The sequence below is a fragment of the Helicoverpa armigera genome, chromosome 19 (assembly GCF_030705265.1).
Source record: "Helicoverpa armigera isolate CAAS_96S chromosome 19, ASM3070526v1, whole genome shotgun sequence".
NCBI classification, from domain to species: Eukaryota; Metazoa; Arthropoda; class Insecta; order Lepidoptera; family Noctuidae; genus Helicoverpa; species Helicoverpa armigera.
The window spans coordinates 5,710,996-5,738,092 of NC_087138.1; the positions used below are offsets into that span (position 1 = coordinate 5,710,996).

Below are 27,097 nucleotides of genomic sequence, written 5' to 3' on the forward strand. Positions count from 1 at the left end.
AGTTAGCATATAGATACCTATTACCTATAAGCCTACATAGGTGGTGCACCGAATATTGTAAGTATGTTGGTACATTGGGTAGATGCCTAAGTTTTTTGTTTGACAATGGACCAGTGGCGGATTTACCAATAGGCCAAGTAGGCCAGTGCCTAGAGCGGCAGATTTAGAGGGGCGGCAAATTTAGCTATTTTCTTTTACAGTTTTTTTTTTTATAATTATGCGAGTACACAATCCATATATAAATAAACGATTAATAAGCGCACTGTAATATATACTTAAGCTTATGTAATCATGAATTTTAAAATATTCCAATAGCGTTCTAATAAAAATAAAAAAAAATCCGCTTGCTTCGCTCGCAGTTTTTTCATCATTTCTGGTTTATTCTGCGCTCTGTGAGTCCTCAATCTAATAAACAGTTAAAGCACCGAAGTAGCAAAGAAAACTGACGCTCTACGCTAACGATTTCTAAGCTGTTTAGGAGGTGGAGGACTTTAGTGTTCCAAGACTCAAAAATTTCGCACAATTTGACAATGACTTTTTCCTAATGTCTTTAGGTATCATTGCGTCCCAAAATTCACAAATTTCGCGCTCGCTACGCTCGCGGCTTCTTCTCTTTACAGTGGTTTTTTCACACTTGTTTGGATACTTTTGTGTTCCAAAACTAAAATATTTCGCGCTCGCTTCGCTCGCGACTTTTTCACTTTACGGCGGTTTTTTTTACTCGTTATGGTACTTCACTATTGAAAAATTCGAAAATTTCGCGCTTGCAGCGCTGGTTTTTATAAAACTAGCGAGCGCTTTATAAGTTTGCAGTGATCTGACTCTGGTTTCTTTATGGTAAATCTAGCAAAAAGCACAATGATTTCTACACGATGTTTAATTACTTCAATTACAATTTTAGTCCGTGATTATATTTTGTCGTTTTTTTTGGGGGGGTGCTCAAGCTCAATAGGTAGTCCGCCCCGGGTATCACCCGATGCTACGCTGCCACTGATCATAGCACCCGAACGAATGAACCGATTTCAATTTAGTTTTCTTTTTTGTATTACAGGTGTTTTACGGGCGAGTGTTCTTAGACATGTTTGATGAAAATCGATTGAGCCGTTTAAAAATTACAGAGGTTATACGCTTTAAAGTCGCTGTCAACAGTACGCCGACAGTACAGCGACGGCCCAGGGCGCCGGGCATAAGGGGCGCCGCAGGCGCCCCCAACCAAACCTTGATCAGAATTTTACTCCTATTTTTGTTTTAAATTTCATCAAAGATCGCAGCTTACAAGAACGGTATCCAAATGTATGCATAGCATCAGGGCCGCCTTAACCTATGGTGCAGGTTGTGCGAATAACCCGAGCGCCGCGGGCTCAGGGGCGCCGCGGTACACTCCTGGACCAAGAAATTTCAATTAAATTAATGTATTGTCATACAATGCTGGGCGCGTTAGATATACTACTTTTATGTCCCAAAACTCAAAAATTTTCGCGCTCGCTTCGCTCGCGGTTTCTTTACTTTACACTTGCATTTTTTTCCACATATACCTACTTTTAATTTAATGTTCCAATACTCAAAAAAATTCGCGCTCCCTTCGCTCGCGGCTTCTTCACTTCACAGTCGTCTTTTATTATAAGCTTTTTCGGGCTTGCTTCACTTTATAGTTGTTTTTATTTTTCAACATATTTTTGTCTACCCTAGCAAAAAGGTAGCGTCGTTTTAAGTCCTTTTATTAATAAGAAAGTAACTTCTAGTTTCTATTTATGGTACTACTTTAAGTCCCAAAATTTTAATTCATAGGCGCCAACACCAACAAAGAGTTATCTACGTTTGGGCTACATTTTTAAGTCATTTTTGTTTTGAGTTCTAAAATATAACTCGCGCAATCAGAACCTGTGTTCCCGTGTTTTTGCATTCATCAACCAGCAATAACTTATGTACAATTGGGCTACATTTAAGGTAATTTTTGCTTTGACTTGTTAACAATAAAAAAAAAATTCGCGCTCGCTTCGCTTGCGCAATCGGTAACTGCATATGTCTCTGTTTTTCGTATGGGTTTGAATTGCAGTTGGGGAAATCTCGCCCAGGGCGCTAGTAGAGTTAAAGCCGGCACTGGCTGTCTTGTAAACTTGTTAGGTCAACATTAAACTCTGCGGTACATAGTGGGTTGCAAAAATAATCTAGTAACTGACAGAAAAATTATTAAGTTCACAATCATTAGGGGCGGCAAAAATTGAATGGCCTACTAGCGGCAAATTTGTAAATCCGCCACTGCAATGGACACCATAATATGAATCGTAGTCTTAAAAAAGTACCATACCAGCTTGTACTAATTTTAAAATCATCTTTAAAGAATCTACTTATAATAATTATAGTAGTGGATGTTCTTTGAGTACCTATCTACTTACGATTGATAGCGTGATAAGCATATTATCTTTGTTCTTACAAAACAGGTAACACTTCCTAGTGTTACTTATAATGCAGCATTTGATATTTAGGTACTGACTGGAGGTACCTGTAGGCACAGATTACCTTAATAAGGGCAATATGATGTAACATACGTAGCACCCAAAACATCTAACATAACTTACATAACAAACATCAACTACTTAAATGAATTAACATGTTTATAGGCACTACCTAACCTACCTACTGCAATCACCAACTTCTTACTGTAGTAGGCCTTTCTTATACAAAGATGACATTGATCATCACCTTTGAGCAAAGTAAATAAACTAAGTTAATTGACGATTTCAAACCCCCTAAACGTTAAAAAGACTTAAAGTACCTACCCTTGTTTTCAGAGATTTAAATCGTATCTTTCCTAGAAAAGATTTTTTTATTCTTCATGCCCAAAAACATTTAACATAATTTCTTTGTTCATGCATGCCCAACAGTTTTTAAACATTGGGACTCAACAGGTTTGAGCCCTCATACTCAGCTAAGGCTATACAGCCAAGATATGTTTAGGTACACATCTAGAGGCTAATTAGAATAATATTTACTACTGCACTGGTGCATATCATTGTGTTGGTAGGTAATAATTATAAACCATTAAATTATTATGATGTGGTACGTACCTAGCTATAAATAAAATTGTATTGTTTATAAGGAAAATGCTGGTAGGTAAATACGATAAAGAATAAATTGGATTATTAGTTTTATATATATTAAACTATTTATATATGGCAGACCGCACCAGTTATTTTCGGGTCTTACCTACCTAGGAAAATTCCGTACGTAGTTATTTTTGAGTTTAACAGACAGACTGACGCGACGTTACAAGACAACGAGTTAGGAGGTACTAGGTAATCATAACATTTAATGGAGAACTGGTACCTAATTCTAGCAACTAGTTATGTACCTACCTAAGTACCATAATTATGTAACACAAATCAATCACCTATCAAATTATCCTAATTAGCTAATGTCTGAATATGGAGGCACCGCCATAGCTTTTGTTTCAGATTTTTCTGCAATGGTATGTGTGACGTGACATAGATAGATATGATGGCCAACTATTCGATTAGGGTGAGGAGTACCTACCACTATAATGGTAGAATATTAATTTAAATTGGACAGACACTGTCCACAATTTGCTGAATACTTTTTTCGCCACTTTATTGAACAATAGTAACTTTAGTACCTAAACAAAAATCTGTAAGATGGATAGTAATTTGGTAACATTAAATAACCATATCTAGAACAAAACAAAACTATTTATGTAAATATTCACAAACTTAATGATTAAGCAATTAGGTAGGTATCACCAGAAATAACTACATGAGTAAACAAAATATGTTATTATTGCTTAATTGCTAACTAGCCAATAGATAACTTGAATTGAAGGAAATAATATAATGATTCACAAAATGAACTTTGTTTATCAGCAGTCTTATGTTTGTTATATATTCGAATACGTGCATCAGTCTGTTATGGATTACTCATTGTTTCCCCTTGACCTCTCGCGCGGGAATAAATGGCTCGAGTGTCGACTGCTCCATTAACGAGTTCAGTCGCTGGAAGATCGGTCGTCGCGTCGCGTCCGCTCCTTGCAAACATGAAGCTTCCACTGCTAGTGTTGTTTACCTTCATACTACTAACACAATTACCGCCTAGTGAGTGCCGAGAGATCTCATGGTTTCCGAGCATGTTCGACAGCTTGTCCAACAAAACAAGCCAATTCACAAACTATGTGCGCGAACGAGGACGCAGACTGAAAAACTTTTACGTCGATAATGTGCGGAAGAAAATCACTTATTACTTCTCAAATAACAGCACCAGTAACCCAAGCCCCGAGAGAGAAAGCAACGATGAAAAACAAGCCAGAATAAAGAGAAAATTCAGAGATTTTGTTGAGGAAGCTCGGTCATCTGAGAATAAAATTTTTGATTCTATTGCACCAGGTGGAATGGAGGACAAGTGCTCCGACGACGACCCGACTATCCATATGACCACACCACAACTGATAGCTATCCACGGCTACCCGGCAGAGTCCCACACTATTATGACGAGTGACGGATATATATTGACTGTACACAGGATTCCACATTCCAAAAACTCCTCTAGTAAAGTAAGCCCTAGAAAAACAGTGCTACTGCATCATGGGCTGCTTGGCAGCTCTGCAGATTGGATAATACCAGGACCTCAGAAGGGACTGGGCTATATCTTGTCTGATGCTGGTTACGATGTTTGGTTGGCCAACGTACGAGGTAATACTTACTCTCGAGCTCATGTTTCCATAAATCCTGACACGTTTGAATTTTGGAACTTCACGTTTCATGAGGTGAGTCAATACGACCTTCCGGCAGTCATAGATTACATCATGGAAGCCAAAGGATGGGACGTAAAAATTAACTATATTGGCCATTCGATGGGAACGACTGTGCTTTTCGCCTTGTTATCTACAAAAACCCATTATAACAAAGTGTTGAGGGCCGGATTCGCTCTTGCTCCTGTTGCCTACATGACAGACATTAAAAGTCCGATACGACTGCTGGCTAAGTACAGCGATAACATAGAGTATTTAATGAAGCTACTCGGCGCTAATGAGTTCCTTCCTCAAAATGCGGTGTTAAGGTGGTTATCAAAACATGCTTGCGAGATAAATCATTATGAGGAAGCGATATGTGAGAACTCAATGTTTGTTTTATGTGGACACGATGAAAGACAATTCAACAAGACATTGTTACCGTTAATATTGGGACATGTGCCGGCCGGTGCTTCTACAAAGACCTTGGTTCATTACGCCCAAGAAATTAAGCAGGCTGGCAAATTCCAGCAGTTTGACTATGGACCTGTAGAAAACTTCAAAAGGTACGGGACCGCAACTCCTCCTGAGTATCCATTGCATAAAATCACTTTACCCATAGCGTTATTCGGTTCTGAAAACGATTGGTTAGCAAGTGACATTGATGTGACGAACTTATATGTGCAGTTAGTGAACCCAATAGATCATTACATAGTGCCATTGAAGGAATTTAATCATATAGACTTTTTGTATGCTGTGGATGCACCCACACTTGTTTACGCTAAGTTAATGCAATTGTTAGAAGAAGGCGTCAGTAGTCCGTATTCCGGCGATATTTTAGATTCCAATATTTTAGAATGATCTGATTAAGACGATGTTATTGCCAAAGATAGTAAATAAAATGTTTTATTTTTCATATCGCATTTTTATTTTGTAATATTGGAGTTACGGCAGTTTTTGTATGATATGAGATTTTAATAGGTCCTATTCCCAGGAGACGCATATGAAACCGCGGAAAACAGCTAGTTTCAAAGATTTACAGTTCTTTTTAACCGACTTCCCAAAAAGGAGGAGGATGCACCTAAAATTAGTTTTTTCTTTACTTTTTAGTGTTTTTGGAAGTCGGTTATTTTTTTTTGTTACAGGTTATTTTTGTCCTAAAGGACATTCTGTCTGTTCATGTCTTTATTTTTACTAAACTTCCAATCGACCTTTGTAAAGTCCTTATTTATAAAGGACCTGTATGTACTGCAATTTGGCCACTTTTTAGGTACTCTTGCTGGAGATCCCACATACTGGTATATCTAGTTTCTGTTGGTTTATCTACTTTGCTATAAGTAATCTCAGGTTAAAATGGTAAATAAGGATACCTACAAGTAAGTAGTTAACCTTAAGAAATTATCTTAGCACTTCACGTCCTGTTGGTAAGTATTAACCTATCAATAATGTTACATGTTTAATGTTTTTATAAGTATCGTAAGTAGGCCCATACCTATATGTTTTGATAAAATACTAGGCAGGTATCCATTGAAGGTTTTTGTAATTGGAGTTAAACTATGGAGTGTCGCATCTACTGATCTACAGGTACTTTTCGCCATGATGTCTATTAGCCCAAGAGTCAGGGTCTACCAGACCTTCGTTATTTTATAAGGGCTGTGTATGTGTGCATCTATCATCATTTACCTCATAGGGTGTACCTATAACTACGAAGTTTGGCACGTTGCTTTGGAAAATGGTAGTAGTTAGGTACTTGTAATATCTGTTACAAATTCACTTTCTTACATAGATAACAAAGTTAACTAATGACCTTTATCTCTCTACCACTAGATGTTTCTATGTTATCCGAATTCCAAAACAATAACAAAGACAACGTCATTTATTATCAGCAAAATATGGGTGACGAAAATTGTGACGATAAACTATGTTTACCTACTTATTTTAGTTCAACAAGTAGGTATGCTAAATATTTAGAAAAAGTGACGCATTTAGATTGAAGATATTAGATACTTAATGCTTGATGTTAACACTGCTAAAACATCACACACAACACCATAGAACAGTCGATTCCTTCGGATTTATCATGATCCTATGTAACGCTACGCACGGAATCCTCGGTTCGCAAGCCCAACTTGCACTTGACGGCTTTCTCAATGCGCCTAACAGACAACATCACAGGCTGTCAATAACATCCTTGACAGTCGTTACGGGTAGTCAGAAGCCAGTAAGCCTGACCAGTCTAACCAAGGGGTATTGGGTTGCCCTGGTAACTGGGTTGAGTTCAGATAGGCAGTCGCTTCTTGTAAAGCACTGGTACCCAGCTGAATCCCGTAAGACTGGAAGCCGACCCCAACATATGTAGTTGGGAAAAACGCTCGGAGGATGAGGATGATTAGACAACATCACCATCATCTTCTAAGCCTTTTCCTCTTACTGTTGGGGTTGGCTTTCAGTCTACAAAGTAGCTGTCTGACCTCCTCAACCGAGCTACCCGGGCAACTCGTAACTCCGTGGTAGTTCAAGATGTCCTCCAGATGTACGTGCCTGTGGGTCTCTTGCTGAAACCCAAAAAAAAAACTACCTACCTACATAAATACTGAAATTATCATTAGGTACTTAACTGTAGGTATCTCCTTATACATAACAATAAGGCGATTACAAAACCACACATTTATACGCAACAGGATATTTTCGTGCTCCCCACAAAGTGTCAATGTTCAATGAGTGTCGTGTTTACAATAATTGTTGTGCACACAAACAACCTTTACATATTGGGTTACCTACTTAGAATCATCTGCCAGACACTGGTGAAGAGTCTGTTTGTTTGTGTTCCTTATGCGACAATCTTGGCTGTGGGACTTGTATCAGAATACCTCTATATAGGAGCTGGGGGATTCTTTAAAGGGTTACCACGGCTCTGGTACACAAAGAACCACGGCTTACCACGGCTCTGGTGCTCCAGAAGGAATATGGTGGGTTAAAATCAGACACTCCCTTACGCTGCACCCTCAGCGAAAGGGTTAGTTTGGTCAGGTGACATTCCGCCAAAAAAGGGGCGGATCCAGCCCTCAAAAAAGGTAGTGGGCACATCCATATTAAAATGATAATAAATGTAGGTATGATATTTCGTTATTTAATAAAAATCTTTGAGTAATATGAATTAATGTTATTCCTAGTCTTAAAGGAATTTTGAGATTTGTCGTGATGTTAAACTGGTTATGCAACGATATAAAAAGCAAAAACTAGTTTCCTTAATGCATATCACTTGTAGTTGGGTGACCTCTAAGGATCTAGGAAGTTGTTTATAAAAGTATGCCAGATTTTTCCAAGCATGAAGCGAAAAAAGTTTAAGGTGCCTTACCTAACGAGGTGTAAATAATTGTCTTAAAAATAATGTATGTAGGTAGTAGGTAGGTACTTAGCAAATACTTAATAATTTCTTGTTTTTAAATAAATAAAGTTTACCTATTCAATAATGTTTCTAAAATATTCTTAATGGATTCTATTTATATCCTTTATTTAGGTAAATAAAGTTATGTAACATTGCCTAATTAATTTCAATGAACAATAAGAACTACTAACTAGGGCGCGGTCAGCAAATGCCTAAATTGTTTTAGAAACTTTAGTGTTGCTGACGGTATGGAGGTACCTAAAAGACTTACTATTAGGTAAATATTCGTATTACGAAAGTACCTACGATGAAAAATGATTATTATAAAAAACAAAAGTTAATTAATCAACAAGAAACAATGAATGTTTCAATGAGTCAATTAATTATGACAATATTGCGTGTAACTGTAAACTTATTGAACCTTGTCTGACAACACTTTGGTACACACTATCTGACTCGTGAGTCACTGATTAGAAGGCACTTGACCCTATCGAACTAAGGGATGCGTCAATCGAATTGCTGTTTTACGTAGAATTTGTAGATTATTTAGAATCTATTTACTTAATCATTCAATCACACACAAGGCGTATCCACAGTTTCACATTTACATAATAAGTAGGTACCTACTTAACTAACAGTCGTTAGTACATAGGGCTGCCATCTCGAATTTCGCCAAACCCGGACAAACATTAAAAAAACCCGGACATTTGGCGTAAATCGCATTTTTTCCCCGAACGAGTACGATTTTGTTTAAACAAAATAATACCTATTTTGTAATCCATTTACCATTAACATTTACTTAAATTCAATGAGGTACTTTCTTACATTAAAAGTGTCCGGGTTTTCCCCGGACGTTTCTAGAAAACCCGCCCGGACGTCCCCCGGACGGGGTCAAAACGAGGACAAATCCGGGGAAACCCGGACGGATGGCAGCCCTATTAGTACACAGGGCGTAAGATGGCGGCAGATAAAAGAGTATGGAAGTAGAAAACATGCTGCGCCGACACCAAATAAAATTGGGATAAGGGCAGGAGGATCATGTGTTGCAGGTATGCAGGGCAAGTGCTAGCGTCCCCTAGCCAGCGTGAGTAATTCCCATTTATTGTAGCGAAAGCACAACTCACTTTCAGTATGGCCATAGCTTTCTTTGACTCAGCGCTGCGGCGTGGCGCCACTTCCTTGGTGCTTCGCACACAGGAGCGGCTGGGCCCTGTACGCAGGGGCGGATCGAAAAATTATATGGGCTTTTGTATATAAGTTTCAAGTAAGTATATGAAAGGTAAGATCTCGTGTTCAGTATTTCATATTATTATTTAGGTACCAGTACCGAGCTGCCTACTTTGGTAAAAAAATGGATCAATGGTATTCCTGCACGAAATTAATAATGTTCAAGGAGACTGCCATTCTGCTTTGTTCCGAGGATGATACATGAATAAAATACATAAGTATTTAAGTATAAACTGCATTAACGAAATTCCTGCGGCCTGTTCTAGTTAGATTTTATAGCGGCACCTTTTGATCTGATGAACAGGCAGTTTACTCGGTCAGTCTATACCTCTATATTAGGTCTATAGAATTTAATTTCTTCTTTGAAATTAATAATGGCGAAAAAAGTTTTATGATGTTTTCTCCTAAATTACTTGAACTTTTGTATTTAATCCTAAGTTTTAGATATTGCAGCATGTTCATAGTTTTGTACATAGTTCCTTCAAGTATATCAATTACTAATCGTAATGTTATTCTACTGCCAGTTTATTTCACCAGCAGTGTTTCGTGATATTCTGAGACACTGATGAGCTACTGATGGTAACAAGGCTTGTACGTACCTAGAGTGTAACTTTTTTAAACACAATTATGTCAAATTGACATTGACTGACAAAAATGACAATTGACATAAATTAATGTCACTTGCCAGTCAAGTCGCTGGTATTGTGTCACGAAAAATGAACCGATTGTTGATAAAATAATTTTCACGAAATTGGAAAATCTATTACATAAAATGGCATTTTTCCGAGGGTGGCGCTATGTTGCCTTTGTTTCTGGTTTTGTAGGTTTCCTAGGACTTGCACTTTATCCTATTGCGATAGCCCCTATGATTGACCCTTCGGAATACAGTAAGTTTACTTCTCAATCATCAAAACAAATGGTCCACAATTATTTAACCTAAAAATCTTCAGGATCATCATCGGACCGTATAAGCCCACAGCTGGCTATAAGCCAATTCCATGGTGCACTCGATTTTCTGCTATTGTCACTTCCATTTTTGTTGTCTTAAAAATAATATTAAATTATTTATTTTTAGGAAAGATTCAAAAGGAGGCACGGAAAAATATTAGGCAGGAAGACATTCAACCTGGCAGTGAGTATATTCTTAATAGAAACTATTTCTAACAATCATTTAGTTAAGAAATGCAACCATGAGACACAGGAGAACATAAAATATATACAATTTCTAGCTTCACTTGCACTGTATAACTTTTACAGGAATTAAATAAACAATTGTTCTTCTTCATAAGACCCACCCTTTGGAATTGTGCAATTAGCTTGACAATTTGAAAAAGCTGTTACAGGCCTATTCACAGGCCCGCCGTAAGCGGGCGTGCAGCGCGTGCATAGCACGCGGGCGGCACGTCCTAGGGGGCGGCAAATCTAGCGAGTGATCACGTAATATTTAAAAAATACAATATATTTTTACTAATGATTTGATTTCAATATTTCCGAACAGAGCAATAGCGCTAAGAATATTACTTAGGTAAACTGCCGGTTTCAGTTAGGTACATCTGTTGAAAGGACATTTTCAAAATTAAAGATTCTTAAAAACGATTTAAGATCAACCAGTGGCGTAGCGTGGAGCAAATGCTATTTAGGGGGCGGCAAAATTAAACCAATAAAATTTCAGAAAAAGCCGCCCTAGCTGGTCGTCTCCTATTAATTTTGACTGTTTCACCCTTTGCATCCCCAAAAAAATTCGCGCTCGCTGCGCTCGCGGCTCCATATCAGATGTCGCATTTTATCTTTGTTTAATTGTTGAGGCATTCAATTCCGAAAAATCTTTTTTCGCGCACGTCCGTTATGACTTTTTATGATATGTTTACTTCATGAAAACTCTAAGGAAAAAATCGCGCTCGCTTCGCTCGCGGCTTTTGCACTTCACTTCTGGTGCATATCTTACTTTTTGACTTTGCTTTGTTAATTTACAGTAGTTTTTATTTGTTTTTGTGTCATTAGACTAAAAAATTTTCGCGCTCGCTCCGCTCGCGCTTCCTTACATATAACATGTATCTCATAACTTGACTTTTGCGTTGGTTTAAGTTAATCACAATCTTTCTATACATTGGGTAATGATTGCACTGCATTGATGCCCTAAGCAATTGCTTGTTAATAATGCCCTAATTAATTGCTTAGTTTGCTTATGGGCTAACCCAGGACTGCTTAGGTTACTCTGAACATTTCAAGTAAATAAAAAGTTATGTGTAATGTATGTTATGTATTGCAATAGTAATTTATCCAAAAGTAGGTGGGTTTTCTGCAATCAGAGCGGTGCATGTACATATTTTTTTCTGTTGGACAAGTAAGATGGATATGAATGGGCGTCGGGGGTCCGGACCCCCTGGATCCCCCCCCCCCTTATATATTTTTTGACAAAACGTATGTAGTCTTAGGGCGGCATAATTAGTTTTGCACGCGGGCGAACAAACAGCTAGCGGCGGGCCTGCCTATTCATAGTTAAAAAACTGTCTGATTAATTTGATTTCTATTTGCTTTGATTTGATTATTTATGTTTGCTAGAGACAGATATATCCTGGCTAGAAAAACATAGGTATATAGATTTATTTTTTATATTGATCTGATACATTATTTCCTTTACAGATATGAAGATTTGGACAGATCCATTTGGACGTAAGAAGCCGGAGAGTGATTAAGCGCAACTAGATGTATTATAGTATTTTTAATTAATTAATTATAGAAGAAACTTGATGAATTGTTATCTTGACTTTTATTTATATTTTACTGTTTGCCCGGGTAACTGGGTTGAGGAGGACAGATAGGCAGTTGCTCCTTGTAAAACACTGGTACTCAGCTACATCGGGTTAGACTGGAAGCCAACTCCAACATGCTGGGAAGAAGCTTGGGAGACTATGCCATAGTTTTGATTAGTTTCCTCAAAATAATTTTAACAAAGTTCGGTCTCAAGTATATAGGGTACAAAAATCGATCTTACTGGTGTCTACCTATGAAACTGACAATTCTAGCTTATTTATCTAAGTACATAAAGAGGAATTTTGAGTTCTTAGGTCAGAAATAAAAAACAGGTTTTATAAAAGAAAATTTTAATGTTTAAATTCCAAATAACCCTATTTGGGTATATTACATATCTATACCCCTAAAGCTTTTATACAAAACAGTGGAGTCCCTGTCGTTTTTACAATTTCATAAAAAAATAAATCATTATTCCGAAACTCCATATTTACAGTGTCCAAATGTGCTTGTTTTTGTTGCCCTAAATAATTATTACTAAAGTGATTAAATAAGTTTTAAGCTGAGACAATTATTTTGCTAATGTCAAGTACAAAAACTATTGTGTGACTATTAAAATATTTACATAATTATACATAATAAACTTTACAATATAATTTTACACAAGGGCTCACGTATATTATGTACTTACAAGCTTCTGATCAACATTTCAACTCTTAAAATATTCTCTCAGTTCAAATACGACGTATTTAAAAAATATGAATAACGTTGAAAATTTTAATGGCTATTTAATATTGGATAAGTAATTATATCTATGAAAGAACGTTTTTTCAGAGCACTTCACTAATAATATGAGCAAATGCAAAAGGTACAATTTAAAATTGAGCGATAACAATGAAACACAATATTATGAATTGAGTAAATAAAATTATGATATAAAGTGATTTTATATAACAACGATTAATGATAGGCATATAAAATATGATGGAAGTAAACTTTCATTACAAATAATTCAGCTAAATAACAGAGTCTTTAGAAAACTGTGAACACAAATCATCAGACCACAATTAATTATGCTAATGTGGACATAGACGCCACGCTAAATAAAACAGTTTACCATCATCGGAAAACCCTGTGTATACAAATAACTAATTTGCAGAAAGCAGCTACAATTTAATATTGATTATTGCTTTTTATGTAACTATTATTACTATGGCTATTGAATAACAACATTTTTATTGCATTACAATAATAAAACACATCACAAACATTTATTAAGTTTTTCTCAAAGATGGCGCTAGATTTGACAATGTTGCTATTTGAGAAAAATATCTAGAGGGCCATGCCATGGCGTTCCCCCCTCCCTCCGCTTTGTGTCAATCTAGTACAACAAGCCATTGATAGGCCAACATACCTTCTCGGTAGCAAGTATATTTTTATGATTTTCTAAATAAACTTGAAGCATAAAATGCTTCTATCTCTTTAAAATAAATGTACGTATATTATCATTAGTCAAGCCTCGTAGATCACCCCAACCGTTAGTAGGTAATCAAAATATAAAAATTAAGTTGCATTTTGTCTCTAACAATTGTTTTTTTTTTATATTTTATTTTATGTGGGCAACCTTTTCTTTACAAGTTGCCCAAAAAGTTTAATTACTACGGAAATGTAACCTTTTTGGTGAATGTTTAAATTGGAATGAGTTGAAAATCTAAAGACGTTTTAACAAATTGTATGTAAATTGCTGTTAGTAAAATCAAACACTCGATCATTTTGAACCTAAAAATAAAAATGCAATTTAGTGCCCTTTGTCTTTTAACATAGTGGTTTGAATGACTTAAATATTATCGAATGAAGAAACCCCTGGTAAACTATGTTTATAATAATTATTAAAACTCTAATTTTAAAGTTCGTGAATTGTATCATAAGGAACAAAGTAGCATTATCATTGTTGAATATTTCAAGGCTTAAAATACTTATAAAATATCATTGAACATGGCAACTTTGGTGTTCCGCCACAGTTATCGTATAAGTAGTATGAAAACAATTAAAGGATGCGAATATTATAGTATTACTTTCAAGTCAATTCACGAACTTCAAACATATATTTCGTTGACCTTGTAACATTATCCTAGTAACAAAATTAAATATATTGTGCCAGATATAGACAAGTGGCGCTCCCTTTAGTAAAACAAATATTACAGGAGGATTTATTATATACTATATCTAAGCTGTTGCCATTACTAAAAATTCTAGTTGACACGTATTGCACTTAAGACTTAGTTAGTCTTTTTCTAATTTGGATTTATTTTCCCTCAACTCTTAGTCTTGATATACAGTTGAACACAAACGACCGTAACCAGTCTTTCAAATATGATAAACCACTTTAAAATTATTAACAAAATAGAGATTTCTTTACAAATATTCTTCAACGATATGAATTTCGCAACTAGAATCTTTAGTAATGAAACGAGCATTTAATATTTACATAAAATTTATGGAAATATATTTATAAAAAAGAACTACTAGTTATAAGAAGCCGCGAGTGCATTTCACACGTACAGTTCAAAACTTTATAATATATTATTTACTGAAATTATCACGAATTTCAAAGTACCTAAGCGTTGTAACATTAGAGTGTTATTTATAATTATATTACTATATAACATCACTTTTCACTGTGTTATCACTTATTATAGGCATAACTATATATCTTCATAGTCAATTTATTAATTAAAAAACATCATTGCAGAAATTCGTCGTCGTCGCCCACCTGAAAAATAAATAAATATTATTATATATCAGTCATATCTGATGTGCAGGGCATTTTGTTTATAAAATAGTCTTACATTTCAAGGCATTAAAAATACGTAGGTATAGGTATGCATAGGTGCGTATATTGACGTTTAGGGTACCTATTGTCATTATTTATTATGCTAGTTTCATCAAGCTCATCATCAGCCTATCGCAGTCCACTGCTGGACATAGGCCTCTCCAAGTGCACGCCACTGAGATCGATTTTCGGCTTCTCGCATCCAGCTCCTGCCAGCCGTCTTGCGCAAGTCATCACTCCACCGTGCCTGAGGACGTCCTACACTACGCTTGCCGAGGCGTGGTCTCCACTCTAGATCTCGTTTACCCCAACGGTTATCGGTTCTTCGGTTAATATGGCCAGCCCACTGCCACTTCAGCTTGCTGATTCGGTGGGCTATGTCGATGACCTTGGTTCTCTGACGGATTACCTCATTTTTTTTGTTTGTTTCATCAAGCTATTTACTTATTATTTTGGTTACTTACCTGTAGAAAGTATTCAAAGTCGCTGCGATGACAGTTGCCTTCAGCCGCAAACGTGAACTTGTGGAAAGTGCCGTCCTCGCATATCACTGTAAATTAAACCAAGTGTTGTTGTTTTATTTAAATGCTAAGTTATTCAAGTTTACTGTTTTGAGGTAATAGATTGCAAACGAAATGATTTAACGTTGTTTATTTACTAAAAATAAAAACATTTACAACCTTTTTTAGAAGCCGCCATTTTGAAAAATATAGCTGTAGGTACTGCTAGACTAAAAAATTAGGTGACTACAGTATGTTTATACACTTATATAGGTATAGATATTGTAGTTACATGTACATATTTATGTAGATAACTAAGTAATGAAAACGACTCGTGCCATTGAGATAATTACAAGACAGCTTGTCATGCGATTACCCATGCATCCATTTCACTTTTACTTGTCATACGATTTGTGATCATCACATGTAATACATCAGGTGATCATTATTACCTACTCATTTTATAATTACGGGTAATTGACTTGCCAAGTATATTTTGTAGCATAATTGAATGACTTGGCATAATTATGTTTATTCGAATTTGACGCAAATCTTCGAAGTATTTTAACACGCTTAGGTAGATATACCTATTAGCTTCTGTTACTGTTACAGCCTTTTTAGCGTCCCACTGCTGGGCACAGGCCTCTCTCACACGGAGAAGGATTGAGCATTGATCATAATATAAGCTTCACTTGTAACTAACTATGCATGCAAAAAAATCTTGGAATCTTAACTTGATCCACTTCTCGGTCTTTGATTAGGATGAAATTTTGAGTTTCGATGACAACACATGACTAGCTAAGAAACTTCATTACAAATCCAATATGGTGGCCTCCCCAAGATGGCGGACTGGCTGTTTGAAATGCGCCCCCATGATATGGGTATCAAAATATGAATTTGTTGTATGGGTTAATTTGTTCTCAGGAATATGATTTATTGTTGATAAAATGTTGCCAACGCTTTGAACGTTGCGCAACGGTAACGTCGCGAGCTTATACTTTGTAGAAAGCGGCAACGCAACTTTAGCGTCGCGCACATGTTTCTATTGCCAAAAAACTCAACGTTAACGTCGCATCTGGGCAAGCCGAAGTTGGGTTCGGTTATTGGTTGTTGGTTAAGTCGCCGCCCACACGTGCAGCGTGCCCTTGTCCGACACGCAGCACACTAGCGAGCCTGACTGTTGAAGTGTATACTCACACACAGCAGTATTATCATCAGTGAAGGCACAGAGCGCCCTGGTGTCGACGCTGGCGCGCGCGGCGGCGAGGTGCGGCCACGCGCCGCGCGCCGCCCACACGTGCAGCGTGCCCTTGTCCGACACGCAGCACACTAGCGAGCCTGACTGGTTGAAGTTTATACTGCGAATTTGAGAAAAAAAAATTAATTAGTTTATAGGTAAATCATGATTTAACTGGAAAATCATTTTTGCACAACAAAACTCACCAGTAAACATCAGCATAATCGGACCCGCGTCTCAATTCATGCAGCATTTGTTTGGTCGCGGTGTCCCACACGCGTATGATGGTGCCTCGTTCGGACGCGGTGGCTAAACGGGCGCCGTTAGCGGAGAGGCTGAGGCAAACTAGCTCCGTCTGATGGCAACCCATCACCGCAGGCGATGATGAGTGAGCGCCCTTTACTGCACGTGTTACGTCCTAGAAGATAAATTTGTTTTTTTAATAGACACTATTCTTTAATCTTTCTTTCTTTTCTTTCTATTTTATTTATTTTTATTTTATTTACCGGACAAAAGAGTTCCAGAAGGACCCATATTCCTTGCGGATAGTTGTTCCTAATTTGAGTCCGTAAAAAACCAAACCTCCCTTCAATTCCACTCCAAAGGTCTTTTAAAAAATCCCCAATCTTCAAGTCTTAAATACTTACAAGTAACTGCAGAGATCCTTTCCTATGCGCGGGAGCAGCTAAGAGATGCGGGGCGGACGGTTCGCTGGCCAGCGCGCAAAGCGGCCTCGCGCCCAACCTCGTCCGCATCAGAGCTACCCGCGATAATGATGGTAAGGCCAACACCTGTATGCTGGATGAAAGCACTACTGCTACCCTGGAAGTGGGGAATGTGAATTAATATGGAGAAAATTGAGAAGATTTGATGGTAAATAGTCGACACGCTTTTAAACTGAAACAGCGAAATCACATTCACAGTAAGTTGGCAGAATCTTAACAGTAGTTTATTTTCTTAATTTTCTTCTCTTAGATACAGTAATACATATTTATATATGTATATTTTTTCTTAGAACGCCTACCGCGTTAAATCAGCCATTGCAATAAAAATTGCAGTTCTGGAAGACGGAGACCTCTAAGAGATCCGTCTTCAGGCACCTATGTATGTGAATAGTTATGAAAGATTATAGTTATCTAGTAAAGTCAATATTTCCAAACATACTTCAAGATTGAAGAGGATTGTGATATATCCACAAGGTCCTTTAAGTACTTCATGCATTGTCATCCTGATAAAATTGAATCATTCCAGTGTATCTATTCCGGTAAATGTCAGTCAAATTAAGTAGGTATATATTTAAATTTAAAGTAATTAAATTGAATACCTTAAAGCTATTAAACAAATCGCTTGACAATGCAACTTCGTTTGAATGATGTAGTAGACATAGGAAAGGATTATTGCCGCTTATGGCCTATCAAGCGAAAGGGCAACAGTTAACCTGTGCAGAATTATTACTCAACGTCCTATTGCAAAACTTATCTGAGCTGTGAAGACATGACCTTTCATTTAATATAAAGAAAGGGCTTTTCTTGACCACTTTAAAGTGAACATTTACACAAAAAAAATAGTTGGACGAAATTCTCATATAAAATGCGGACATAAACGGGTGTTGTCTTTATTTACATAAAAGCAATCAATCAATCAAAACCAATAAGCGTTAATGATATATTTATGATACAAAGATAGAACAATAGCGTCGATCTTTTACAATTTATTGGGTTATTCGGTGAAGGTTGGTCTTATCTTATCGTTGGAGTCGATATATTATTACGTTCATATATAACTGGCCACTTAGTCCTGCATGTTTCTACTTTTCTTGTTCTCAATTTACACTAAGTCATTTATATGAAAATCACTTTAAATGAAAAGCTTGTTTTTGACTCGTATACGAATGTATTACTTTTAGTTAATTCATACTGCGCAAACGCATTTTATGACCATTACCTACTTAGATTCACAAGCAACAATTTGAACCTACTTTATATTGAAAGCATTAAAATGTGTTATGTAATAAATAAACATATGTGGCAGATTTTTTGCCACGATGACTCTGCAATATTTTGTGCGTAGTGTTTTTTTTTTACGAAAATCATAGTCATCCTAGCAGGGCAAAATCAGGTAAGCAAAGATTTTTTCCGCTCACCTAAAAATATTTATTGTAAATTACTTCAGTTAGAAAAACATTTAAAGCGACTTACTTGTCTTTCTTCGCTCTAAGTGCTCTGATAGGTGAGTTTTAAACCAGAAAACTAAAGATGTCTGTCTCCTACCCGAAAAGTAGTTGTTTGTATAAAGTGTAAATTACTTTTAGTAAAGCATTAAAAGCGACTTACTTGTCCTTCCTCGCTCTAAGCGCTCTGATGGGTGACTTGAAGAGCACTTCAGCTTTGAAGGCGCGCTGTTGGTCATCGAGCAACATGAGGCTGCAAGGGCGCCGCGCTTTCACCACCAGCAGCCAGTTGGTGCGGAACACCATCTCGCAAAGCGACACATCGCCGAGCTCCTCCTTGCCTGAAATAATGGAATATAGTATTATTAAGGAGTAAAAATAGTATTATTAAGGCGAAAGTTTGTATGTATGATTGTTACTTCTTTACGGATCTTGTTGAATCTCGGTCATTCTTCAAATTCCATCATCACACGAGCGTTTTTCCAACGATATTGGGGTCGGCTTCCAATCTAACCAGATGCATAGTACCTATCAGTGTTTTACAAGAAGCGACCCGGGCAACCCAATACCCCTTGGTAAGACTGCCAAGGATATTCAATGGCAATATAATAATTACATCGTCATTAACATATAGCCCGTTAAGCATCCAGTGGGCATTTGGACAGTATGCCAGTTTGGACAGACTGGATAACGCAATGAATTTATCGAGGGCATCCAACGAATTTGAGTGCTAGACCAGACGAATGGATAGGCCTTACAGGGTCCAAGTATTGCTATTCTTATAGAGAGACAAATATGTACACCGTAGTATTTATTTTTCCGTAGTAAAGGTGTGTTTCCTTTCTATGTTGCTATTTAGATGATTACAAGATTGGAGTGGAATTGAATGGTCAAGAGACTAAACCAACTAAATCGACTCAATAGCCGATGAGTGTGTATCACATGTGTCGACAACCTCGTAACTGCTAAGTGCTTACTTTTGTACTTGACTTTTTACTGAATATTGATTTTAATATATATTTTTTTATATTACGCGACGCAATATTTATTTGTCTACTCTAATTTGATTGTTTTTTTGTTTGACATGACTAGGTTCTAAAACTATTTGACCGATTTGAAATAAAAAAAACCACTTGGGAAGTTAAATTATGGCCGGTGAACATAGGCTAAATTTTAGGCCGCTGTGGCAGTAGTTCCTAAGAGACGAGGGTGAAACCACGGGAAAACGGCTAATGTTAAATAAACATATGCCTGAATCAAATATATTATATCTAAGTTACTTCAGTAGAATAGACTCGTAAAAAATAATTCTCACGCTCCGATAAGCCACTTACGAGTCTCGTAATTCGTGATCTATTTGTCCAAGTAATACGGAACAAGCTTCGCCAACAAAGGCGTAGTTATCACACGATTCCTTACCATGACCTTACAGTTTAATGTTTAGTACGAACTTAGAATATGTAATGAGTTACTTGTGAATTCAGTCTGTTGTTGTGTCACCGTATGAATTAGGGGTCTCATTAATATTTTTGTGCATCACATGACGAGACTGGGCGGTCGGTATTAAAGTGCATATGTTATTTTCATATTTGAAATTCTGTTGAAAATTGTTGTCCTTACCTGCTGTTTCTGTGTAACAGTATTGACTTAGTTTTGTGAATTTTCCAAATATTTAAAAAGTCAACAACATTTAACGTCTACGTGCAAAATGTGATGTTTGCAAATTCACATGCTTCTAGTAAAATTTAAAAAAACTTTAAGATAATAATACTGAAAATACAAATAAAATAAAACGTGAAGTTTTCTTTGTTCAAATAACTTTCAATTTGTATGCATCGTTCACTTATTTTGCATGAGCGCAACCTCTGTGTTGAGTTCAACGTCCAAACGTCTGGAAACATGGCAACCTTTTGCTGTAAAACGTCCTAAGATTTGTCCTGTCTGGGATTAGAAATTGTGGACGTACGATCGATGGACACAGAGAGAGTATCCTTTTTTCTTGATCCACGTACTATCTTACTTCAGTAACTATATGACGGTGAACTGGTTCTTCTGTGAACCTTATCATCAACATAGCAAACAATGGGCGAACTTTTCGGTCGACATTCAAGAGGTCAAATGTGGAGTCAATGGCAACTCTTGATAAGTTGATTGATAAATCTTTTGCTTCTGTAGATAATATGTGATTTACAGTTGAAGATCAAGATTTTTAAACCAATACGCAAATAACAAAAACAAACCGGTTTTCCTCACTTGCTGGCTTTGCGGTGAGTCATGGCTTACCCGAGATTGATTACATACATACATGCGTCTGAAACACCCGTTTTATGTACGTACGCAGTCTTTAAATTCTCAGCATTTATTTTATGTTTTTGTTGTTTGATTGTTACGACTTAGTTCAAGTATAAGGAATCAAGTTTCATTACAAATAGATTACCTGCTTTGACAAATGATTATTTTATAGTATGTAACTTATCTGTTCTATACGTACATAAGTATAGTTAATTTGCTAATCTTTGCAGGACCTTCTTGGGGGACTATCTAGCAGAAGGTTTATTAGTATGGCATCAGAGGTCTAGAAATAAATGATAGGAAGCCGAGCTTTTTAATAGAACTTTCTAGCTATTAAACACCCCAGACAGTTTTCTAAAAGATTCATACTTCCTAAGCGAGTGGAATAGAAAAGTGGTTTGTCATTACGAATAAATAATCGTTAATAGTTTTGGATGATGTTCAGATTAGGATAAGATTTCAATCAAAGATCGCCGGAACGATCTAAATATAGAGGTTCATTCACTCTTACTATGTACTTTGATTCCCAATGGTCAACCGTTGTGACATATTCGAAAGTCATTAGACCAGCTAATGATTTACTATGTAGGTACGCGTGTTTTTCACATCATCAACATTACTTATTGATAATGAGGTACCTCTTTTCGTAGGTTTAATTTGTTTTTAATGAATTTGCATATAGCTCGCGTTACAAGACAAACAACGTGGGTAAACACTGCTATAGTTTAAATCTAACGAGACTATGGTAGGCATTAGACCATTTGTATAGGAGTAAAATAACATTACATGAGACACAATTTTTTGGTACCTACTTAAAATGCAAGAATTTTTCCTTTCCAGAAGAGAATTTTAGGACTTATCAGGAACTGCAGAAATAGGTATTTAGCGATTTTTTACCAAAACTAGAAGTGAGACGGTTATTATTTTAGGACATGGACACATTTGATAGCGCATTGCAATTTTTAACTGATTAACATAAAATGTATGTCATTCATTACGATACTCAATGGTATTGCATGTTCAGTAAGGTCTTTCCGGGATCGCGTTACAGTATCGGGTTTAATCTGAACAGTTTTTATTCAGCATAATGTAAGGTACAAATGCGAAGGAATAAATGGCTGAATTCCCTTTGATGTACTTAAGTAGTAGAGTACCTAACGTATGTATAATGTACCTATTTGAAATATGTGGAAATACCTACTTTGAAACGAGTGGGCGTCATAAAGTAGTGTCTCGGAGGATATCAGTAGGACCCAAATCAGCCGATTTAAATGTCATTTTAGAGTAATTTGTTAGCTAAAAACATTTAGCATTATTAAGGTAGGTACTACGTATGTATCATCAAAGTTCATAAATGTCAATACATGTAAATAATGTGTGTTGTCCAATATAGCCAATTCAAAATGTTAATTTTGTATTGTGCACATTATCATATGTAAGCTATTTTGTGCAATTCATTTATTGTAGCTGGTATTTATTTTTGTAACTCAAAATCCGGTCACACATACAGTCTTGACAAGAGTCAATAATATTGAAATCTCAGGACCAATCCGGAGATAAGGTAACTAACCATAATTGTGAGCCAAAAAAATTAAACTTGCTAAACGCTTTACAGTTTCCATATAAAAAATTATTTAACTTTGTAATAATGATATGTACGAGTATATTATAGTTAGAATGACTACCGCTGAGCAGTGTCAATATTCTGTTGAGCCCAGTGAGTTGACCGCTCAAGACGCTTACATCATACTTTACATTTAATTAATTCAACAGGATATGACTTATTTTTTGTCTTGTTACTAACTATATTGTCCTTATATCACCTATGGAGGTAACGTTAAGAACAAGAACTCAAACTCCTTACATAACATAAAAATATTAATTCTTGAATGTACCGTTTATAGAATATTTTGAGCTCAAAATATACTAGCGCAAGTAAGTTACAATATAAACTCCACTAACAAAGGTTGGGTCTATTTATAGACATAAAAGGCTTTCTTAGTAAACCCAAATATAGATTTGACCTAAAATAATGTAACTATGTATAAGAATGCTTATTTATAGCATTTCAAGCAGAGTATTTTACAAGTAGTACACTATGCTAGTGACATATGTAATTTATTAAAATCATACTAACAAAATCCTTGTAATGGTGAGTTGCACATATAAATTGTTGAATTGTCAATTTGACCTATGGGCGGCCGTTTCATGACTGAAAATGGTTTGGTTATTGTTATAGTTAGGGTAGACAACTATACAAAGCCACAGTAGATATGAACCTTGATTGCATATCTCACGGTGAGCCTACATACTGGCCAAAGGATTTAAACAAAATACCTGATCTATTGGACTTTTATATAATAAAGAATATCAGCAGGAACTACACTAAAATAGAGAAATGTGAGGACCTATCGTCAGACCACTCCCCGGTTATTCTTAATCAAACAAAAGTTGCCATTCCCTCTGAGCCATCGACACGAATATACAATCAAAACACTGATTGGGACAAATACAAGGACATCATCTCTCAAAACCTAGAACTAAACATTAAATTGAAAACAACAGAGGATATTGAAAACAGTATTGAAAAATTCAACTACATAATTCATATGGCAGCCATCAAAACAACCCCTACAAAAAATACAAATCGCCCTCATAGAGAATATCCAAAGAAAGTAGTAATGAAAGCACTAGCGAGGAGAAAATTAAGGAAAGAGTGGCATAGGACTAGATATCCTTCGGATAAAACCAAATTAAATAGAGCCTCAGAGGAATTGAAGAAAATGATTAGCGACTATGAAAATCTCAGCTTTCAAAACTACTTAACTCGCCTGACTCCTAACAAAGACACTAATTATTCACTGTGGCGCGCGACTAAAAACCTCAAACGACCTGTAAACCACATCCCGCCAATCAAAAAGAGATAACACCTGGGCCAGATCAAATTATGAAAAAGCGACAGCTTTGCTGTTCACCTCAAAGATGTCTTCACCCCTCTTGAGACTAGGAATGAAGAAAAGGATAAAGAAATTAGGGATTTCCTTCAATCACCCAACCAATTATGCCTACCACTAAGAGCAGCAACACCTAAAGAAATTTCTAGAGAAATTATATCACTACCCACTGGAAAAGCGCCAGGGTATGATCAAATTGATTCGACCCTAATAAAGAACCTCCCGAAGAAGGGCATAATGTTTCTGGTGATGCTCTTTAATTCATGCCTAAGACTGAGCCATTTCCCATCCCAGTGGAAGATAGCACAGGTGGTAATGGTGCCTAAACCGGGCAAACCAGTAGAGGAAACCTTATCATACAGACCTATTAGTCTCCTCCCTCTCTTGGGTAAACTTTTTGAGCAAATAATACTCAACAGAATGTACGCCCACTTAGAAGAAATTCTCCCAGAACACCAATTTGGCTTTAGACAGAAACATGGTACTATAGAACAGGTGCACAGAATATCAAACACCATAAGCCAAACTATTGAAAACAAGCAGTTTTGTTCAGCAGTTTTCTTGGACATAAGTCAGGCCTTTGACAGGGTTTGGCACATGGGTCTTCTTTACAAAATAAAAAATCAGCTACCACACTCATTCTACTCCATTTTGGCAAGCTACTTAAATAAAAGGTGCTTTGAGGTAAAAGTTCAAAATGAAACATCAGAGCTATATGACATTAGCTCAGGAGTCCCACAGGGCAGTATTTTAGGCCCAGTTCTACACCTCATATTTACTGCTGATATACCAATAAAAGAAGATACTATGATAGCCACGTATGCAGATGATACTGCTATATTATCGGTGAACACCGAGGCTGCATCCGCATCAGCAACGCTACAAAGGCATCTCATAGAAATTGAAGAATGGCTAGGGTTATGGAGAATAAAGGCAAACAACAGTAAATCGGTCCATGTCACCTTCACTCTTAGAAAAGGCGATTGCCCACCAGTTACCCTTAACGGAGAGCAAATACCGCACTCTGACAACGTCAAGTATCTCGGTATGCACTTAGATAGGAGACTGACATGGAAAAGTCACATCTGGACTAAGCGGAAGCAACTGGATACAAAATTCCGAAGCTTGTATTGGTTGGTAGGCAAAAAATCCCAACTGTCTAATGAAAGCAAAATGCTAATCTACAAAGCAATCCTCAAGCCAGTATGGACGTACGGCATCGAACTATGGGGCACAGCATCCAGCAGCAATATTGATATCTTGGAAAGATTCCAAACCAAGAGCATTAGGTGCATGTATAACATACCTAAATGCATCAGCAATAAATATATTTTACGAGATCTAAATCTTAATACGGTGAAACAAGAAATCTCCATCAGAAGTTCCAAGTATCAGACCAAGTTATCGAAACATGTAAATGCCTCAGCTACTAAACTAACAGGCACTGGCAGCGTTCAGCACTCAAGACTGAGGAGAAACAGTGTTCCCTCCCTCAAAAACCGTTTTCCAACATTATAAAGAGTGAAGTCAATGGACCCCTCTTTAAATTAAAGACACACTCAGGCTGAGGTCAAAGAAAATAACAGCTAAATGTGGAAAAACAGATTGCTGTGCTAAGCAGGATTGAGGAAAAAAAAAATGTTATAGTTAAATAGCGCCACTCACCTTTACATTTGTAAATGTAATCTATACCCTCTGTTTCTTACGATTAAGATACATAATATGAAGATACAAGCTAGATACTTACTGTAGTGTGCTTTCTCGACAAGAGGTTCCACATTGTAGACGCGCAGGCCGGTCTTTAGGCAGCATGTGAAGCAGCCTACAAAGTAGCACAATCATTAATTTATACAGATCATACTTTGTATGAGTAATCTAGGAAATAATACAGAACAAAGCACTAATCTATCTAATAAGACACTCTGATTAATATTAATTACAATGAGTTTGCTATTGTGCTGTGATTAAAAGTCATTACTGATTTATTTTTTACAACAACAACTGTACTGTGCAGTTTATTTGTATGTTAATTTATTCATAGGCAAGTGTTATTATTACTGTTACTGAGCTATATACTCTATTGGAGCACAATTATGCTATTAGAAGCAACACTGTACCAAGATAGTGGATATCCAAAACAAATAACAGCTGTTTATCAAAACAATACAAAATCCTACATCATAACACTATGACGTACATTGAAAAACTGATGAAAATTGCGTTTTAAGTTACGAGTACATACGCAAATACGAGGGCAAACCAAACCAACGCCCAAACAATAGCGAGCGAACTCGCGAAGAATGGAAATTGCGCGTGGGCGCGCACTAAAAATATAAACAACACGTGGAGCGCGCAGCTACGCGAGAGCGTGGCGAGGAAGCTTCGCGCTCCGCCTGCGACGCAGCTCGCTCCACGCGTGTCTCGTCACCAGCCCCGTGGCCCAGCTCGCACTCCTCATCCCAAACGCGACTAATACTAACTGCACCTGAGAACAAAGAACTCAGGTTGACGAACTAGGAAGTAACACAAACCTTGATCCTGGTTAAACCCCAGGCTCGTTATGCCGCTGCTCCTCCGGCGCGCCATGTCTCTTCCACCGTGAATTTATCATAAACATTGAGTTGATTTTTTATCAGATGTCTCAGTGGACATTTTCACACCAATAATTTTAATACGCACATTTATTATGTTACATGTTCTCTGTGTGTGATACACAGCTGATTTGATGACGGATGACAGGAAAACAACGATGTTGACATATAAAAAAACTTGAAGTTAGTTATAATGTTGCCAGGACATTATATAAAAAAGTTACTAACCCAAGAATCTGTAAAAATATAAAATGTTACTCTTCTCAATTATGAAGTTTTTTCTAAGCATAAAATATTAACAATTCATTTTAATAGAAAAAATGTACTTGATCAATAAAGAAGAGGCTCGTAATTTATTGAGCGGGCACTAAGAATATCTTTTTTTGATAGAGTAGATTATTTTTAATGTTACCAGT

General features: G+C 36.7%; 3 protein-coding genes across 4 annotated transcripts; 2 read left to right on the top strand and 1 right to left on the bottom strand.

The window, feature by feature from the left end:
• Positions 1–3,913: 3,913 nt before the first annotated feature.
• Positions 3,914–5,654, top strand: LOC110376692 (gastric triacylglycerol lipase). Its single transcript, XM_021335262.3, has one exon. The coding sequence runs from the start codon at positions 3,968–3,970 to the stop codon at positions 5,597–5,599; it is 1,632 nt and encodes a 543-aa protein (XP_021190937.1). The 5' UTR covers positions 3,914–3,967; the 3' UTR covers positions 5,600–5,654.
• Positions 5,655–10,031: 4,377 nt separating this feature from the next.
• Positions 10,032–12,114, top strand: LOC110376701 (small integral membrane protein 20). The gene is made up of 3 exons (XM_021335270.3): positions 10,032–10,240; positions 10,429–10,485; positions 11,997–12,114. The coding sequence occupies exons 1-3, from the start codon at positions 10,126–10,128 to the stop codon at positions 12,047–12,049; spliced, it is 225 nt and encodes a 74-aa protein (XP_021190945.1). The 5' UTR covers positions 10,032–10,125; the 3' UTR covers positions 12,050–12,114.
• Positions 12,115–12,440: 326 nt separating this feature from the next.
• On the bottom strand, positions 12,441–26,845 carry LOC110376702 (WD repeat domain phosphoinositide-interacting protein 4). Of its 2 annotated transcripts, none has more exons than XM_064039340.1 (8): positions 26,622–26,845; positions 25,838–25,912; positions 19,008–19,185; positions 17,322–17,496; positions 16,881–17,092; positions 16,635–16,795; positions 15,402–15,487; positions 12,441–14,877 (listed from the first exon to the last, which is right to left on the bottom strand). In XM_064039340.1, exons 1-8 carry the CDS (start codon positions 26,674–26,676, stop codon positions 14,848–14,850), a joined length of 972 nt encoding a protein of 323 aa, XP_063895410.1. In that variant the 5' UTR covers positions 26,677–26,845; the 3' UTR covers positions 12,441–14,847. The 2 variants fall into 2 exon arrangements, with proteins under 2 accessions (XP_063895410.1, XP_063895411.1); XM_064039341.1 differs by lacking the exon at positions 26,622–26,845 and adding an exon at positions 26,288–26,573.
• Positions 26,846–27,097: the final 252 nt, after the last annotated feature.

Excerpts from the sequence above, each read along its gene's own strand:
- LOC110376702 (XM_064039340.1), bottom strand. The coding sequence starts at position 26,676 with ATGGCGCGCCGGAGGAGCAGCGGCATAACGAGCCTGGGGTTTAACCAG. Across the intron at positions 25,913-26,621 it reads GGGGTTTAACCAGGATCAAG|GCTGCTTCACATGCTGCCTA; the intron begins GTTTGTGTTACT and ends GCTACTTTGTAG. Across the intron at positions 14,878-15,401 it reads ACTTTGAATACTTTCTACAG|GTGGGCGACGACGACGAATT; the intron begins GTAAGTAACCAA and ends TTTATTTTTCAG.
- LOC110376692 (XM_021335262.3), top strand. The coding sequence starts at position 3,968 with ATGGCTCGAGTGTCGACTGCTCCATTAACGAGTTCAGTCGCTGGAAGA.
- LOC110376701 (XM_021335270.3), top strand. The coding sequence starts at position 10,126 with ATGGCATTTTTCCGAGGGTGGCGCTATGTTGCCTTTGTTTCTGGTTTT. Across the intron at positions 10,241-10,428 it reads GATTGACCCTTCGGAATACA|GAAAGATTCAAAAGGAGGCA; the intron begins GTAAGTTTACTT and ends ATTTATTTTTAG. Across the intron at positions 10,486-11,996 it reads GGAAGACATTCAACCTGGCA|ATATGAAGATTTGGACAGAT; the intron begins GTGAGTATATTC and ends TTTCCTTTACAG.